Consider the following 14,626-nt stretch of genomic DNA (forward strand, 5'->3'; position numbering starts at 1 on the left):
GAAGTTGTCTGGAAGAGTTATATACCGATTCATCTGTATGTGTTACCGCACCTAGATTGCTACTAACAAATGCGATACCTTGCATCATCTGTTCAAATATCAAAAGATGGTTATGCTTCCTAACAGACACCAAAACCACCAGTTTTTAGGATTTTTCAGTATTCGCATGGCGTAAATTAGCTTCCCAGTACAGGCAGTCTTCGAGATATGCGGTGCCTCTTATACGCGGATTTGGAAATACACGGTTTTTGAAAATTTGACAGCTAAGCTGGTGAATAGCACAAAATCTAAGCAAACAGGTGAAAAATTGGTCGAAAATACTATGCTATGGCATATGCAATAATTGTTTTTAATTTATTTTAAGATATTCTTTCCATACACCACCTGTGACTTTGAAGCATAAACGTTTCTACCAGAATTCGATTTACGCGGAAATTCGAAATACGCTATAATAAGATAAGGTTCTCGGGTTATAGCGTTCCACTATAATAGCGTATCTCAGAGACTGTTTGTACATACATATCAAAAAGGGATGTGCCATTTATGTCGTAACGCTGGTAGAGGCGCTAAAGGCATATGTTAGTACCAGCGTTACGATTTGTTACATAGAAGAGAGGCGAGAAAAGGGTCAACTTTATTTTTCGTAGCATTCATTCAAATAATACATTGTGCTTCGTGGTCGTGCTACATAGTGTATTCATAAAAAATAGCTAGTTTCAATGATTTTTATATCATCAACTTGTTCATATTGAATCGCCAGGACCCTCGGACTAGATCTGTCGTCACCTTTGATGATTTTTCAGCTGTATAGTGCTGGAAAAGTAAGTAAGAAAGTAGTGGATCCAGGTTATTTCCTTCGTCACATCCTCTTCTTTATTTGCACAGCAACCGCAAGAGGGCCAGGAGTGTCATTTCTGGCATTCATTGATTTTTTTTGCCCGTAGCCGAATAGTCAGTCCTACGTCAGTCCGGATTGGATTTTGTCGAGATCCTGACGGGTGAAAACCGGCGCAGCTAATAAATACATCTCCGGGCCGTCCTATTGCCAGCTAATAATAGTTGATTTCAATACTGCCGAGTCCCACAATATTTATTTTTGTGTTCGCGTAGCAGAGTTTGGTGATATTACGAAAACGGTTTATAATATCAATAAACACTGAACACAAATTACATCACACTGTATTAAAACATAACTATATTAAAACATAAACTCCTCGCGCACACGCAACACGAACACACCACGCACGTCTTGTCGGCAGCTTGTGATTGAGCCCCTCTTTACGGTGCCAACGTCCTGGCCTGCAGGATGACATTCAAAATAGGTGCGCCCTTGTCCTAGCGCATCACTGTTAAATAGCGCTGCAGATCCCTAAAGATCCGGGATCACCATTGCATGGAAAAAGGGATCCCTTATAGGGAAAAGTGCATCCCTCACAGGGATGCAACAGAATTCCGTTATGTACGCAAACTCAAAGATGTTTTCAAAAAGAGGGTTTCCTCTCAATTGGTGAACGTTGTTAATTTTATTTCACTTAGTTTAATAAGTTGTCCAATTTCTCATCTCAGACAACCTCATAACAAAAATTGGTTCTTTGGCTCTCATGAAAAAAACTATTCAGCAAAGCTTATTCCAAGTCACATATAGCTATTGTTGTTATAGGTTTTAACAGACTTTGAGCCTTGATGGCTCGTTCTTCTCTCAGTCTGATACAGCCATTCGTGTGATCTGGATATCTTGCGTCGTGTTTTAGATATTTGGTCATTGTAGTAGTTTAGGGCTCATTCAATTATTACGTAACGCTGATTGGGGGAGGGGAGGGGGTCAGTACCAGCGTTACGATTTGTTACATATGGGGGAGGGGAGTTTAACTTTTTGTTACGTAACATAAAACAAGATAATATTAAGATTCCCGTTTCATAGTCTATGAATTAATATGTATGAAAATTAACTTATTTAAGGGATTTTTATACAAATTCCATGTTATCTATCTAATTGTCAAGTATCTTGGTATCTTCTGCTACCCATTCATTGAGAACTTGTGGTGATGTGGTGTGGTGAACACATTCAGATGGTGATTTTGGATTCCTGTGTGTTGTAGTGAATCCAGTCTGCATGCATTGTCACATAGCAAGCATCGTCGACTCCTAAAACTTACATTGAACTAGAAAAGCTCTAAACAGACTCAGAATTATGCATTCAAGTTATCCACTATCGTAAAGAGCTTCATAGAATCGTACATCAATCATTAACCATACTACAGTTAATTATTCGATATCATTTAGTGCTCGGAAGCTCATTCACGGTACAATGAATAACTTTTGCCAACTAGAACGTGCACCATCGTGATCGGTGTTTGTATGGCCGTGTTTGAACTCAGCATACCAGCTAAAATGGTTGATTTTATTAGTGCTGAATTTTATGATGCTTATCAATTTAATTTAACCGTTTTTTTCTTAATCAAATGCAATTTTTATTGACATTCTAAATTAATGATGATCAACTGGGTGTTAAATGATAACAATGGGTTTGAGTTTTGAGTTTTCCGGCACTTCGTGGTCTTGGCCTGCTGCAGGAGTCCTCTAAACCACCTACGGTCGAGCGCCGTCGTTAGCCAATCCATAATCCCGATATGTCTGTTGGACATCAACGGCATCCCTCTAACTTAATTTGGGCCTACCAAGCCTCCTCTGTCCATGAGGACGACCTAAAACGGCTTTTTGGACAGGGTCGTCCGATGTCATTTTCATGACATGACCAGCCCACCGGAGCTCGGACTGCTCTAATACGCTGTACGACGGTAGGTTCGCGGTACAACTCATAGAGCTCATCATTGTAGCGGCTCCATTGTCCTTCCACACATACGGGGCTAAAAAACTTTCTGAGCATCTTCCTCGCGAACGCGGCTAAGAGGGTTTAGTCAGTTTTGATCATGTCTCACTGGCGTATGTAAGTACTAGAGCTATATAAGTTCTATATGCTCCCAGCTTCGTACAACTGAAAATTATTCACTAAATCTACTTTACCAACAAATGTATTAATACTTTTGCCATTTTTAAAGATCCTTTAAATCTGTGTTTTATAAAAAAAAGTTAGTCAAACAGGTGAATGAATAATGAGAATTAACAGAAGACAACTACGCAAAAGAAAGGTTGTTAGATAAATAAGAGAGCAATAGTACTGATAAATAATTTACGTACGAATTCTTGTTCTTAATAGATTACATCGATTCGCCATGGTACTATGTAATGTAAACTCTCAAACGAGCTTCCTAATGGATGATTAGCGAATGAATCCTTCGTTTGGGATCTGTGGTGTTGAAGACTTGTATACGAAGCGTCTTCCGGAAATTGATATCTTTATCCAGAACCTATCCAACCTTGGTTTAGTTAACTTGGTACATGTCAATGATGACAATTATTACTGAAAACAAACATGGTTAATGAAGTATGATATTCATTATCATAGCTGCATAAATTGAAAATTGTTCTAAAACCGCTTCAAATTATTAGCAACGATCAAGCATGTCAGCGTGGCGTGAGTATTAAATTTATTAGTCAGTATGTTTGTTTCGTTTTGCATTAGGCGAAATACGATTGAATTACATAGATTACTTAAGAAAATTTGATTTTTTTTAAACAAGGGGGGGGGGGGTCATCCAAATGTTACATAATTAATGGAGGGGGTGGCGTCCAGTGTTACGTTTTGTTACAAAAGGGGGGAGGGGGTCAAAAATTGACAATTTTTGCGTTACGTAATAATTGAATGAGCCCTTAGTCCTGAATCTTGGTCAGTTATCACAACAAATCGTATGTACATCAAAAATGTACAATGTTTGCAAAATATACAATATATGTATAATATTTGCGTTCAGCTCCCATCTGGATCATATGCAACATATCATTTTAACATGAGCATTCCAAATTACACCAGCACTTTTTTACATTCTTGCGTCAGATTATACCTCCTTTTCCTTACTATGCATTCATGCTTATCGTAGGCATCGCACATAATTTCGTCGAAAGTCGACGTCTTTCACAATTAGATAAAAGCAACTGATTGGATATACCTAAGGTTAAGTAGCCATCCACAATCTGTGGTACCCAACAGATTACCGAAGTTTTTTATGGCTTATTCCTCACATACAGTATATTTGAGTCATGCCTTTCCAGTAAAAGACACATACCTGTTTAAATTTCATATGGTGCCATTTAATCAGATGTGCCTATTTTGTAGCGGCGCCAGTCTTCATTCGACAGGACCGGTACAAAATTACATCCAGACCAATCCCTCGTTCCCAGGAACAACTATCCAGGTTACGGCTAAATAAAATTAAAAAAAGACCCCAGAATTGACAGGTCAATATCTTTTGATGCTGTGCTTGTGTAATGGATTATTGAAGCACAGATGATATGCAAAAAAATTATTTATCCAACCAAAAATCTCCTCGTCTCTTAAACAATAACAGAAACAATTCTGCAATCGCAATTCTGCAACCGAAATATCCGGTGAAGTACAATGATCAAGGTGACTTGATGGTAGCGACGCCGGTCTTCACAAGAACGGACCGGGACCAAAATCTCTATCCTGGACCAATCCCCCATATTTAGGACTGACTATTCAGCTACGGGTAAATAAAGACACAGAAAGCCAGAAATGGCAGGCCCAGACCTCTTGAGGTTATTGTGCCAATAGAAGAAAAAGAAGTGAGTGCTGCGTACGGGGGTGCGAATCAAATAGGATGTTGTACCAGTTTTGTGGTTTAAGAAACCGCTCACACTGTATCACCGACCAAAACTTAAATCTTTTTGATAATCTTGTAAAGGATCCGACTGAAAATGCTAGAAAATGCGGGAATACCCAAGGACAACAATGAAAAATATTCTCTAATTGCGCGTCTATGGATACGTTTAAAAAATTGGTCCATTTGGTAAAATCATAGTATACAGGCAGTCCTAGAGGAACCCGGGAAAAATCCGCGTAACTCGAATTTCTGCGTAAGTGGAATCCTGGTGCAATTTCGTTTATACTTCAATGTCAGCGAGTCGAATTCCTTCTCTGCACTTGATTTATTTAGCGAATCAGGCGATTTTTAGAAAGCATTAATATAAATTAAAATCATACGTTTTATCTGACGAAATGGTATTTTCGATCAAATTTTCACCTTTTCGATTAGATTTTGTGCTATAAACTAGCTCATCTGTCAAATTTCCAAAAACAGCGTATCTCCGAATCCGCGTATAAGAGGAACCGCGTATAAGAGGAACCGCGTACATCGGAGCTGTACATGGAAAAATAAATTCATAGTATCACAGAAGGCGTTGAAAGAAAGGAGTTTAGAGAAGAGATGTGAAATCAAAAAATGTTCCACACAAAAAAAAAGATCTATGGGTTTGGGAATTAATGGAGGTGGAGGTGGCCATGGGAGTTTAAAAAGAAAGACAATGCCCCGTCCTTCTACATTGAATGGGGACAAGCAATGTCGAGATTTATTTGGAAAGGTTGGTGTTGTATACGACAATCGAGGTTGCCTGCCCCTGGACCCGAAGTAGTGAGTGCCGCTCCTACGGGACAATGATCGGTCTCCTAAGGATGCGTGCCTGGGTTAGGGAGAGTGCGTTGTTCTCGTCTAGCAGCCTAGCCGTTAAGTTGTGTGTATCGTATCATGTAAATTTTGGTCTTAAATAGTTGTGTAATAAATGTTAGTTTTATTATTCACAAGATCCAACAGTTGGCTGTGATCATCCTCGCGTTTCCATAGCAACCAGGCCTGTTGCTACCGTTCGGTTGTGAGGGCACGCTAAACGAGAGAATCAATACGGGCATCAATTGCAAATCTGGCAACGGCCAATACGGGTGTTTCGTGCAGTGCTCAAACAAAGGTGCAATCCATTACAGCAAATCGAAGCTAAATCAAGTGTGTATCACAATGAAACCGAAAATATCGCTGCAACTTATAGAAAAGAAGCTTCAAAAACTGGCCTCGATACAGGAAATATCGGTACAGCTAGAAGAAACGCGAAAATTTTTATCGCATTTCTTCGTCCTGCTTGAAGATGACGCTCAGTACGAAGAAGGTTATTTTCAAACGTTGATGCTTTGCGAGGTGAGAAGCGGTGTGGCAAATTCTAGTTCTGGTTTTATTTACATGCGTCCATTTTCCGTTACAGCAATTGTTTTCACGATGTGATCATACCGATCGAGATATAATTGTAGTGACCAACATACTGAACACGATATTGGAAATTATCAACCGGGGTTATGTGAGTACGCAAGTGGTTATCTTGTCGCTTGTCACAATTCACAATATCATGGGCAACCTGCACCTTTCGGAAGTAGTATCGCTACGTGAAATGTTGCGAGCGAAGCTGTAAGTACCATGTACCAGGCAAAGCAGGTTATGGGGGTATTTGTTCTTTCCACTTGCATGCTCATGTAACGTGTTCTATCTTTTAATACTTTTGATTTTTTTTTGTTTTTTCTGCTTTCTCAGCCCAATTGTTAATCATTACTTCAGGCAGATGAACAATTTCAGCATTATGTCCTCCATTGTAGGTATTATTTACACATATGTGTATAAATACGACCCTACCGATAGGGAAGCTACGTTACAGGAGGTATTGAACGATTTTGACGATGTGACGGGAAAACTGACCGAAATGTTATCGTGGCCATTGGAATCGTTCAATTCGGTAAGTTAAATGATTTCTCTTTCTTATCCCCACTTTACTCTGTTTTATTTAAGAATTTTAACGAACACTGTCTTGGTTGTAGAAATGCCGAAACTTTCTGAATAACATTCCGGACCGAAAGTACTTTTCACTGTCTGCCCGTTTTGCAACATTCGGCGGCAGAACAATTGTACCACGTAGGGTAAAGTCCAACACAATGGGTAAACATATCACAGCGGTCACAAACATACTTTTTTTTTTCAGGGCTATGATTGTATTTCGTTCGAATGGAATTCTCAACCGCTCGAGCTTTCGTTTGGCTCCTTTTGTTTTGAAGGAGAACGGGACAACATGTCTGAAGTTAGTGTCGACTATAAAGACATCTCCACGTTGGACATCTTTTCGTAAGTAATGGGAAAATCAAGCTCGCCTAACCACCAGTGAATAAGTTGCATTTCCTTTCACTTACTTCTGCCTTCAGGGACTGCAAGGAGCCGCGTGTTGTATGTGAATATGGAAAAATTACAGCGACGGGAGTTTCTATGGGAGAATCTTACCAGCTAAAGATTGCTTGTTCGGACAATGCTGAGCTACACGAACTAGCCATCTTTATAAAACCGTTCATCAACTCGATTCAATATATATCACCTAATTTTTCACATAATGAACCATCGATCGATGAAGTCGTAATCCGGCACGACAAACTGTACAACACTATGGATCTTAATCCTAGCAGCCACTCGTTGGTCAACGACAATAGCCAAATGGTACGGACGCCTCCAATTCCAAGAGATTCAACGTCTCCACAGGCTTTGCACTCAATGGGGCAGAATGAAAATAATTGCGAGGAAAATATTAGTTTTCATGAGCGGGACACGAATTTCAAACCTTTCGACATGCAGTGGAAAGCTAAATTACTGAACAGCTCCGCCAAAAATAAGCGCCTAATGTACGACCCGTACGATATAGCGCGCATGCGAGAGGAGGAACAAGAACAACGGAGACAAAACGGTCGTTTTGGAACGGTTGCAAAAACAGGAAGAGTTAAAAAAGGCGCGAGTGTTGCTAGCAACCAGCGTTCGCAATTTGGGCAATGTTCAACTCCGAAAAACCAATGCACCCCAAAGGTATTGGACATACCGCTCCTGATCGATCAAGATGAATTATCTTCAATTGATGAAAATAGTGACCATGAGCAGGCGAATAGTGAGGGCAGCGATCCCACGTACGTGCCTTACATTATGTTATCTAAACCAGCGATCCATGGTCGTGGAAATCAAAAAGGAACGATGCGCCAAAGCAAAGTATCAACAAGTGTACTACGTACCAGAGCAAACATGAAGAAGAATGTAGAAACCAACCGTGACACGGGTCAGTATTAACACAATTGATTCGTATGAGGGTAATTTTTAGTTATCATTTACTTACCATTTCACATAGGAACCGAAAAAAGACCAGCTGCAAAGGGTAGAAAAGCACAGCAATCGGGTGCTTGGTCAGGGACACCAACTGTAGAATCGACCAAGCAGATAGATGTTACTGGTGACGATGTTTCGTGTCGTTCAATGGATGCAACGCTATCCAAACCGCAAAACCGCAAAAGGCTGAACGCCAAAAAAACGACCACACAAACTACTACCAAATTGACGACCACCGAAACAACAGAGGGTGAGTATTAACGCCAATTATCTCATAGTATAATTTTAATTATACCTTGTCATTATCAATACAGTAGGTATTGGTGCCTGTACGGAAGTAGGTAACAATCCATCGACAGAAATAGCGACGCTGGAGGATGTAAATATGACGCCACCGTCCGAAACCGTGTCTGTTCATGCAACACAAAAGGTTTACACGAGCCTTTACAAAGTCGAAAAACATCAAGAGTACAGAGTGCAGCGTGAAGTAAATCAACACGATTGTTGTATTGTAACCGATGTACTAACGGAAGGAGATCGTGCGCATATATTAACACACGCAAACAAAATCATAGAAATTTTATCTCATACCAGGTAGGACAATTTTATCTCTCTTAAAGACAACACATCTTCAGAGATTAAGAATTCCTCAAAGACTCATGAATCCTAAAAAATAGGTAAGTTTTTCAGGATTTATGAATCTTTGAATATTCAAAAACACTTTGAAGATTCATGAATATGTTAGAGTCGTCTCGTGGTGCTCACTGAATTCTTCATGCTTATGACTCTTCTCAAGATTCATACGAACGAAACATTACTAACGCTTATATAGTGTGGCATAGTTGGAAGCTCATGATGTTCTTTTTACATTTAATTCTTTTAGTAACAACGCTGGAGCTCACTGACTCAATTGAACTGAAGAGAAGTCTCGCGGTATAGGACGAGAAGACCTGTTTTTACAAATTAATACTGAGACATGTACGTACTCTGATGTATGATCGACATTAATGACGTAATTTTGCATGGATTGTTAATACCACTCTATTGAATCACATACAAGAATTGGTACAGAATTTATTGTATTATTATGCTATTAGAGCTTAGATACTTTCTGCTATACGTGAATTGAATAAACATACAAAAAGCTTCCGTAATTCTTTCAAAACTTTCATTCTCGTCCTAATATAAACATTATTCATTACGTATAGCTTGTTACGGAGCCATCATAAATGGTTTCATCCATTCAATACATGTAACTCTACCATTATGTAAAACGATCCGTTGTGTTTTCTTGGATAGAATAAAATTTAAATATGAAAAATTAATAGAAAAAAAACTCTATTCTTATGTAAAATAATCAAACCGGCTGTGCATAACACAAATTGTTATTATTATTATATTTCAATTTGTGTTGTCCTGCACCTGCAGTCGGTGCGCTGTACCGGCACTGGTCAATACCTGGTATACGTAAAAAAGGCGCATAAAATAAGAGATAAAGGCGCAAGTCATCGTGAACAGACATGCGTTCATACGTATGGCTGAACATCCATGTTAGTGGATTGTGTGTGGTAAATACCCGATACTTCTACGATCGTAGAAGTATAACTGAGTGTTGTAAGGTGAATGTCCCGGAAGCACAGCGAGCGTACAACAGCAACAGCAGTGGACTTCCGCTAGCAGCGTCAGTGACTTCTTCGACAACCAATAGCAGCAGAATCCATTCAACAAAATCTTATTCCACGTGCACGTACTTCACGAAACAGAACCACAAAGTGCAATAGATTTCTGTCTTCTCCTACAAATCGATGCGTAGCAGCTAACAGTTCCTTTGGTGTAAGCCATTTTGGTTTTACCGGCAGTTACTTTGGTTCAACCACCTTACACCGCACTACGTACGACGCACTATCGCTTTCAGGGCTTTCCTTTTATTTGACATGCTTTTAATTTGAAATTCAATTCGTTTTGGTCGCAGTATTTGAAACAATACCGTAGGAATCGTGAATCAATCACTCGTTCTATGCGAGGTCTGTTCTATTTTCCCTCTGGGAATGTTCTAGTTTTAAAAAACCTTTGCTATATTGTATGAACAACCAAAATCCTTTCTCGTTATAATTTAGAAAAACCGTTAAAAAATCGTTAAAACCAAAATCGATTGGATTTCTTCCAAGTTTCCGGTGTAAGCTTTAAAGGGATAGTTTGGTTATGTTAATCCATACACCCCCCCTTTTACCTACACTCCCTGACTAACTCGCGAACCAATCGCCAACGATGCACGAGTGTTACGCGTTATGGTGTTTTTTTCCGAAAATTTGTATATACTTTGTATTTTTTACGAGAATTTGTATTTGTATACATAGAGATATATGTTAACATTTACGCATAAAGTCAATTTACGCGGATCGTTCCCGGATTATTGCGGTCCGTTATCGTATCCGGTGAACTGCCTGTAGTTGGCACCGGTATATTTTCTAACAAACTTCTTTGATTAAAACTGTCCGAAATGTGCGTTAGAACGAGGTTATCGATAAACTATTAAAATTGATACGGTCCGCAAGAAGATATTGTACATTCATACTAACCCGAAACAAGTTTTCTATATGAAAAACCCGAAATGGGTGTGACATCACAGGTGTAGCGGTATTTATGTGTGCCGCTAGGCACATATATTTAGGAGAACACCATCATGCTTAGGGTCGAAACTAAGAACTACTCCCCGAAATGCTTTTCCCCCACACGGCCAAGTAACGCGGTACCGGGTAGGGCATAGTAAGTTCCTTACATTCCTTGGCTCTTTTGCAAACTTTGCGCAAAACGCTGCGTTATCAGAAGCGACGTATCGACGAAGCGGTTTACACAATTCGCTAAACATGTTTCCGTTCTGCTGTCTAGTTTGTTGCTCGGTTTCTCCACGCATTTGTCCCAGCATATGTCGGTAAATTCGTGGATCTACAATCAAAATTGGAGCGTCAAATGTAATAATCTTCGAAGCATTGTGTCATTTTGGGGAGAAGTTTGTGGTTGAGCCTACTTGTGCACTGAGCCGGGCACGTTCGTTTTCAGCCATTAGAAAATCCTGCAACTCAGGATCGACATTCGGTTTGGCGGTGTCGCTACTTCCAAAATTCGACATGGCTGCAAATGGAATGTTTTATTATACTTTCATGCACAAATTTGTTAACTTTTGCAAACTTGCATACCCGCTGATGAAATTATTTACCGTCCGAGTAAGAAATTGACAAGCTCAATTTGACAACCTCGTGTTATTATGCAATGACAAACTATGGGTTGCACAAACTGTCTAATTCGGCCAAAACAAATGTTGTCCCAAATAACATTTGTTGAAAGTTCTTTTATTTTTATTTCTATTTTCCTCTCTGTTTTCGATAAAAATCGATAGTTGATTCAACCAGATACAAACAGGGATAATTTATGATAATAATATTCATTCTCCGGATTACGTCTGAAAAGTGATATCTTATCGGCTTTGTATCCTGCAAAACAAGACACAGGGTAACCCAAAATGACAGCCTGCTTGGTTGCTTTGTTTATAAACATTCATGTGCGTGTGTTGCTACGTCGCTTTTCGCCATTCAACCGTGAATATTCGTTGTAAATAGTGTTCCGTTTTTTAAGTTAGTAATCGCACAACTTCCGTGTGTCCTTGCAATTATACCCAAGTGCCCCTAGATCCCTACCAATTGCGGCGATCCCGACGGCGTGCAACTCCCTGGCAGCCAACACGGAAAACTTCAAAAATGAGTGTTAGGGCTGGCCCACAGCCAGAGACGCTGTTTCACTCGTACGTATAACGCACTGGTCACAACCATATGGCGTGACCTTCTATCGTCCCACGCACATTTCACTATCATGTTCTCCTCCTACGCAACAACCGCTCCGAATGGTGGCTCTGTCACTTTCCACTCTACCCCCAGGTGCATCCGGTTCGTAGCAAAAAATCTACAGCTGTACAAAAATATCGAATATCTCGAGTTGCTGCCGGCACTGGTAAAAAATGCCATCTTTCTGAACGTTGTGCGCGTTCATAAAGGCTTCCACGATGAGGAACTGCCCCGGCTGCTGCTGAACTCGTCTCTCACCAGAATAAACCTGTCAACATCGACGATCACCGACGGTATCTTGACGCTGATGGCCGAAAAGTGTCCTCACCTGCGTAGCCTTACCCTAACCGAGGGGAACTATCGGTTTACTCGCACCGGTCTACACGCGATGATACAGCGATTGGGCAAACTGCAGCATTTTTATGTAAAAAACTGCCCACTGATTGACGACGAGTTTGTACGTGTGCTGACAAGCAGCTGCCCCCAGCTGGACACACTCGATCTCGAATCGTGCAAGAACGTTGGCGATGGGTCGGCAGAATGTCTGAGCGGTATGCCACTGATACGGCTTAACGTTTCCCACACGAGCATTACGGACAAATTCCTAAAGGCGATCGCGAACGAACGATGCGGAAAGACGCTGGAAGATTTGAACGTGGGCCACTGTCCGATTACCAGCGATGGGCTGTCGGCATTGTCCTGGAACACGATAAAGTACATTGGTTTCGAAGGATGTAGCATCGAGGGTAGGTAGAACGGGGATGGTTCTTGCAACAGGAAATTAATTTGTGTTGCCTTGTAGACCTGGAAATTGTAGGCTTTGGGAAGCATTTGAAATACATCTACTGGACCATCTCTAACTGATATAGCAGAGGCAGCCGGTATTATCATGAACCTTCAACTACGCGAACAATACAAAAGGTAGCTATATATCTCCACAGACTAATGCATTTAACACATTAGCTTTCGACATACATTGATACGAATCCTCTTTTCACAGTGTAGCAGCACAGTGAATATAGCAATATTCCACATAATTTTTACTTAGAGTTAATTATCACCCATGATCTAAATGATTTTTTTATGCGTTCATTTACCGTTCAACATATAAGGCAATATAATCCAGTGATAGCAAAGAATTAAGCAGACAAAAAGAAACAGTCACAAAAATAAAAACATGTTGACTATTTGCTGCGGAATGTGGAAGGAGCTATTATTATACCGTGGACCAACAAAGCTAACAAACGTACGAAAGTAATCTGCAAACTCCTGAATGGAAAAAAGAACACGTGGAAATTATTCTCTATAGATGATAGCTATATTTTAACGGATGCTCGTCTGTAGCATCGCTGCTATTATAATCAATTCACTACTTACACACTGAACTATGTATTTAGCACCCAAACGCAAACGTTAATGGTAATTTCACTACATGACAGAAATTAAACTATTTCAAATTACTACAATTTATAGCAAAACACTAGCAAAACAGAGAAGCAATCAATTGTAATACTAATGTGTAAGTTCAACCAGCACGTAACTGTTAAAATAATGACCCACGTAATAGTGTAATAGAACGGTAACCGTTTAGAAAAGGGACTCCACCCTTTTTCCCCTTACATTCATATAGCACGTTTTCCCGTACGTTTAATGCGACTAATTACAATAAAATCCCTAAAACACGCGATACGTAGCAATGCAAACAGGATTTTCTAATGGACCATTACGCATAGTATGATAGTAGGTTAGCTACACGCAGGGTAATACAACAAGCATCGCTAGCAGTGTAATAGCGAGACAACTATTTTAACGAGATAGCACGTACGGTGATATTGTACAAGCACTGGCCGGTAGAGTAAGAGTAAAAATCAAATATATATGTACCCGCATGAACAGGTAATGTGGGTGGTCATTAGCCTAGCGCGAATGCTAGGGTGGTTAGGTTTTTATGTTGCCATTTAGATACACATTCTTTTTATTACACATAGATACACATAGAATGTATTGCATGTTCAAACGAGAAACGACTCGTAAGAAAACACAACAGGAATCTGATTTGTTTGCTAACAGTATTCATATAAACACCATGAACGATCTCAAACCAAACCGATGCTCCAAAAAGCCGCTGAAAAGGCATTACAGAATGAAAGTATTGCTATCAATAACGGTATACATTGTCTACTGTCCACAGTAGCGTTAGTTGAGTTAAAGTTGAATTTTAGTATGTTCTGCTGGAAACAAACAAACTTTCAAATCATCCAAACAAATTTTATCGCCTAGCCTGTTCCTACGTCCCAAACGATCACGTCCTTCAACGTGTTTGTTGTCACATGATACAAGATGTCCATTTCTCAAATGCACCAATAATAATGTACCAGGCTAGGGCTATAATAGATGATAATAATATTCAAACAAAGGATACCGGCGCACAGTAAAGCAATGAATTTTAAATCGAACAAACGGGTTAAATAATAACCCATGTATTTTGTTTGATTGTTCGCTAGTAAAACTACTATCCAGCCATTGTATAACAAATCTCCTTAATAATACGAAGCTACAAAAAAGTTACTAATAATCCGGACCAACAATGAATTAGGGGATGATTAAACCGTGAAAAACAGAGAACCATTTACGGGCGTGTTACCTTAGTTAGCGATAGTTTGCAGTATACTAGCGCAAATAGTTTTATGGAATGGTAGC

General features: G+C 39.8%; 3 protein-coding genes across 3 annotated transcripts; 2 read left to right on the forward strand and 1 right to left on the reverse strand.

Moving 5' to 3' along the window:
- The first annotated feature begins 5,891 nt into the window (after positions 1-5,891).
- On the forward strand, positions 5,892-9,303 carry LOC128297746 (uncharacterized). The gene is made up of 9 exons (XM_053033438.1): positions 5,892-6,104; positions 6,169-6,368; positions 6,492-6,690; positions 6,773-6,871; positions 6,934-7,073; positions 7,151-8,040; positions 8,110-8,337; positions 8,402-8,681; positions 8,971-9,303. The coding sequence occupies exons 1-9, from the start codon at positions 5,928-5,930 to the stop codon at positions 8,990-8,992; spliced, it is 2,235 nt and encodes a 744-aa protein (XP_052889398.1). The 5' UTR covers positions 5,892-5,927; the 3' UTR covers positions 8,993-9,303.
- A 1,193-nt stretch (positions 9,304-10,496) lies between these two features.
- LOC128297983 (mitochondrial import inner membrane translocase subunit Tim8) lies at positions 10,497-11,321 on the reverse strand. The gene is made up of 3 exons (XM_053033704.1): positions 11,285-11,321; positions 11,116-11,219; positions 10,497-11,033 (listed from the first exon to the last, which is right to left on the reverse strand). Exons 2-3 carry the CDS (start codon positions 11,215-11,217, stop codon positions 10,863-10,865), a joined length of 273 nt encoding a protein of 90 aa, XP_052889664.1. The 5' UTR covers positions 11,218-11,219; positions 11,285-11,321; the 3' UTR covers positions 10,497-10,862.
- Positions 11,322-11,699: 378 nt separating this feature from the next.
- LOC128309332 (F-box/LRR-repeat protein 20-like) lies at positions 11,700-13,981 on the forward strand. Its single transcript, XM_053045688.1, has 4 exons — positions 11,700-11,886; positions 12,020-12,672; positions 12,729-12,847; positions 12,927-13,981. Exons 1-3 carry the CDS (start codon positions 11,843-11,845, stop codon positions 12,788-12,790), a joined length of 759 nt encoding a protein of 252 aa, XP_052901648.1. The 5' UTR covers positions 11,700-11,842; the 3' UTR covers positions 12,791-12,847; positions 12,927-13,981.
- The last annotated feature ends 645 nt before the right edge of the window (positions 13,982-14,626 follow it).

Source organism: Anopheles moucheti, chromosome 2 (assembly GCF_943734755.1).
Source record: "Anopheles moucheti chromosome 2, idAnoMoucSN_F20_07, whole genome shotgun sequence".
NCBI classification, from domain to species: Eukaryota; Metazoa; Arthropoda; class Insecta; order Diptera; family Culicidae; genus Anopheles; species Anopheles moucheti.

What these genes read in the sequence shown, in the direction of transcription:
- LOC128297746 (XM_053033438.1), top strand. Translation starts at nt 5,928, where the DNA reads ATGAAACCGAAAATATCGCTGCAACTTATAGAAAAGAAGCTTCAAAAA. An exon ending in AAACGTTGATGCTTTGCGAG is followed by an intron (nt 6,105 to 6,168) that starts GTGAGAAGCGGT and finishes TTTCCGTTACAG; the next exon opens with CAATTGTTTTCACGATGTGA. An exon ending in GAAATGTTGCGAGCGAAGCT is followed by an intron (nt 6,369 to 6,491) that starts GTAAGTACCATG and finishes CTGCTTTCTCAG; the next exon opens with CCCAATTGTTAATCATTACT.
- LOC128297983 (XM_053033704.1), bottom strand. Translation starts at nt 11,217, where the DNA reads ATGTCGAATTTTGGAAGTAGCGACACCGCCAAACCGAATGTCGATCCT. An exon ending in GTGCCCGGCTCAGTGCACAA is followed by an intron (nt 11,034 to 11,115) that starts GTAGGCTCAACC and finishes TTTTGATTGTAG; the next exon opens with ATCCACGAATTTACCGACAT.
- LOC128309332 (XM_053045688.1), top strand. Translation starts at nt 11,843, where the DNA reads ATGAGTGTTAGGGCTGGCCCACAGCCAGAGACGCTGTTTCACTC. An exon ending in CCAGAGACGCTGTTTCACTC is followed by an intron (nt 11,887 to 12,019) that starts GTACGTATAACG and finishes CTCTACCCCCAG; the next exon opens with GTGCATCCGGTTCGTAGCAA. An exon ending in CGAAGGATGTAGCATCGAGG is followed by an intron (nt 12,673 to 12,728) that starts GTAGGTAGAACG and finishes GTTGCCTTGTAG; the next exon opens with ACCTGGAAATTGTAGGCTTT.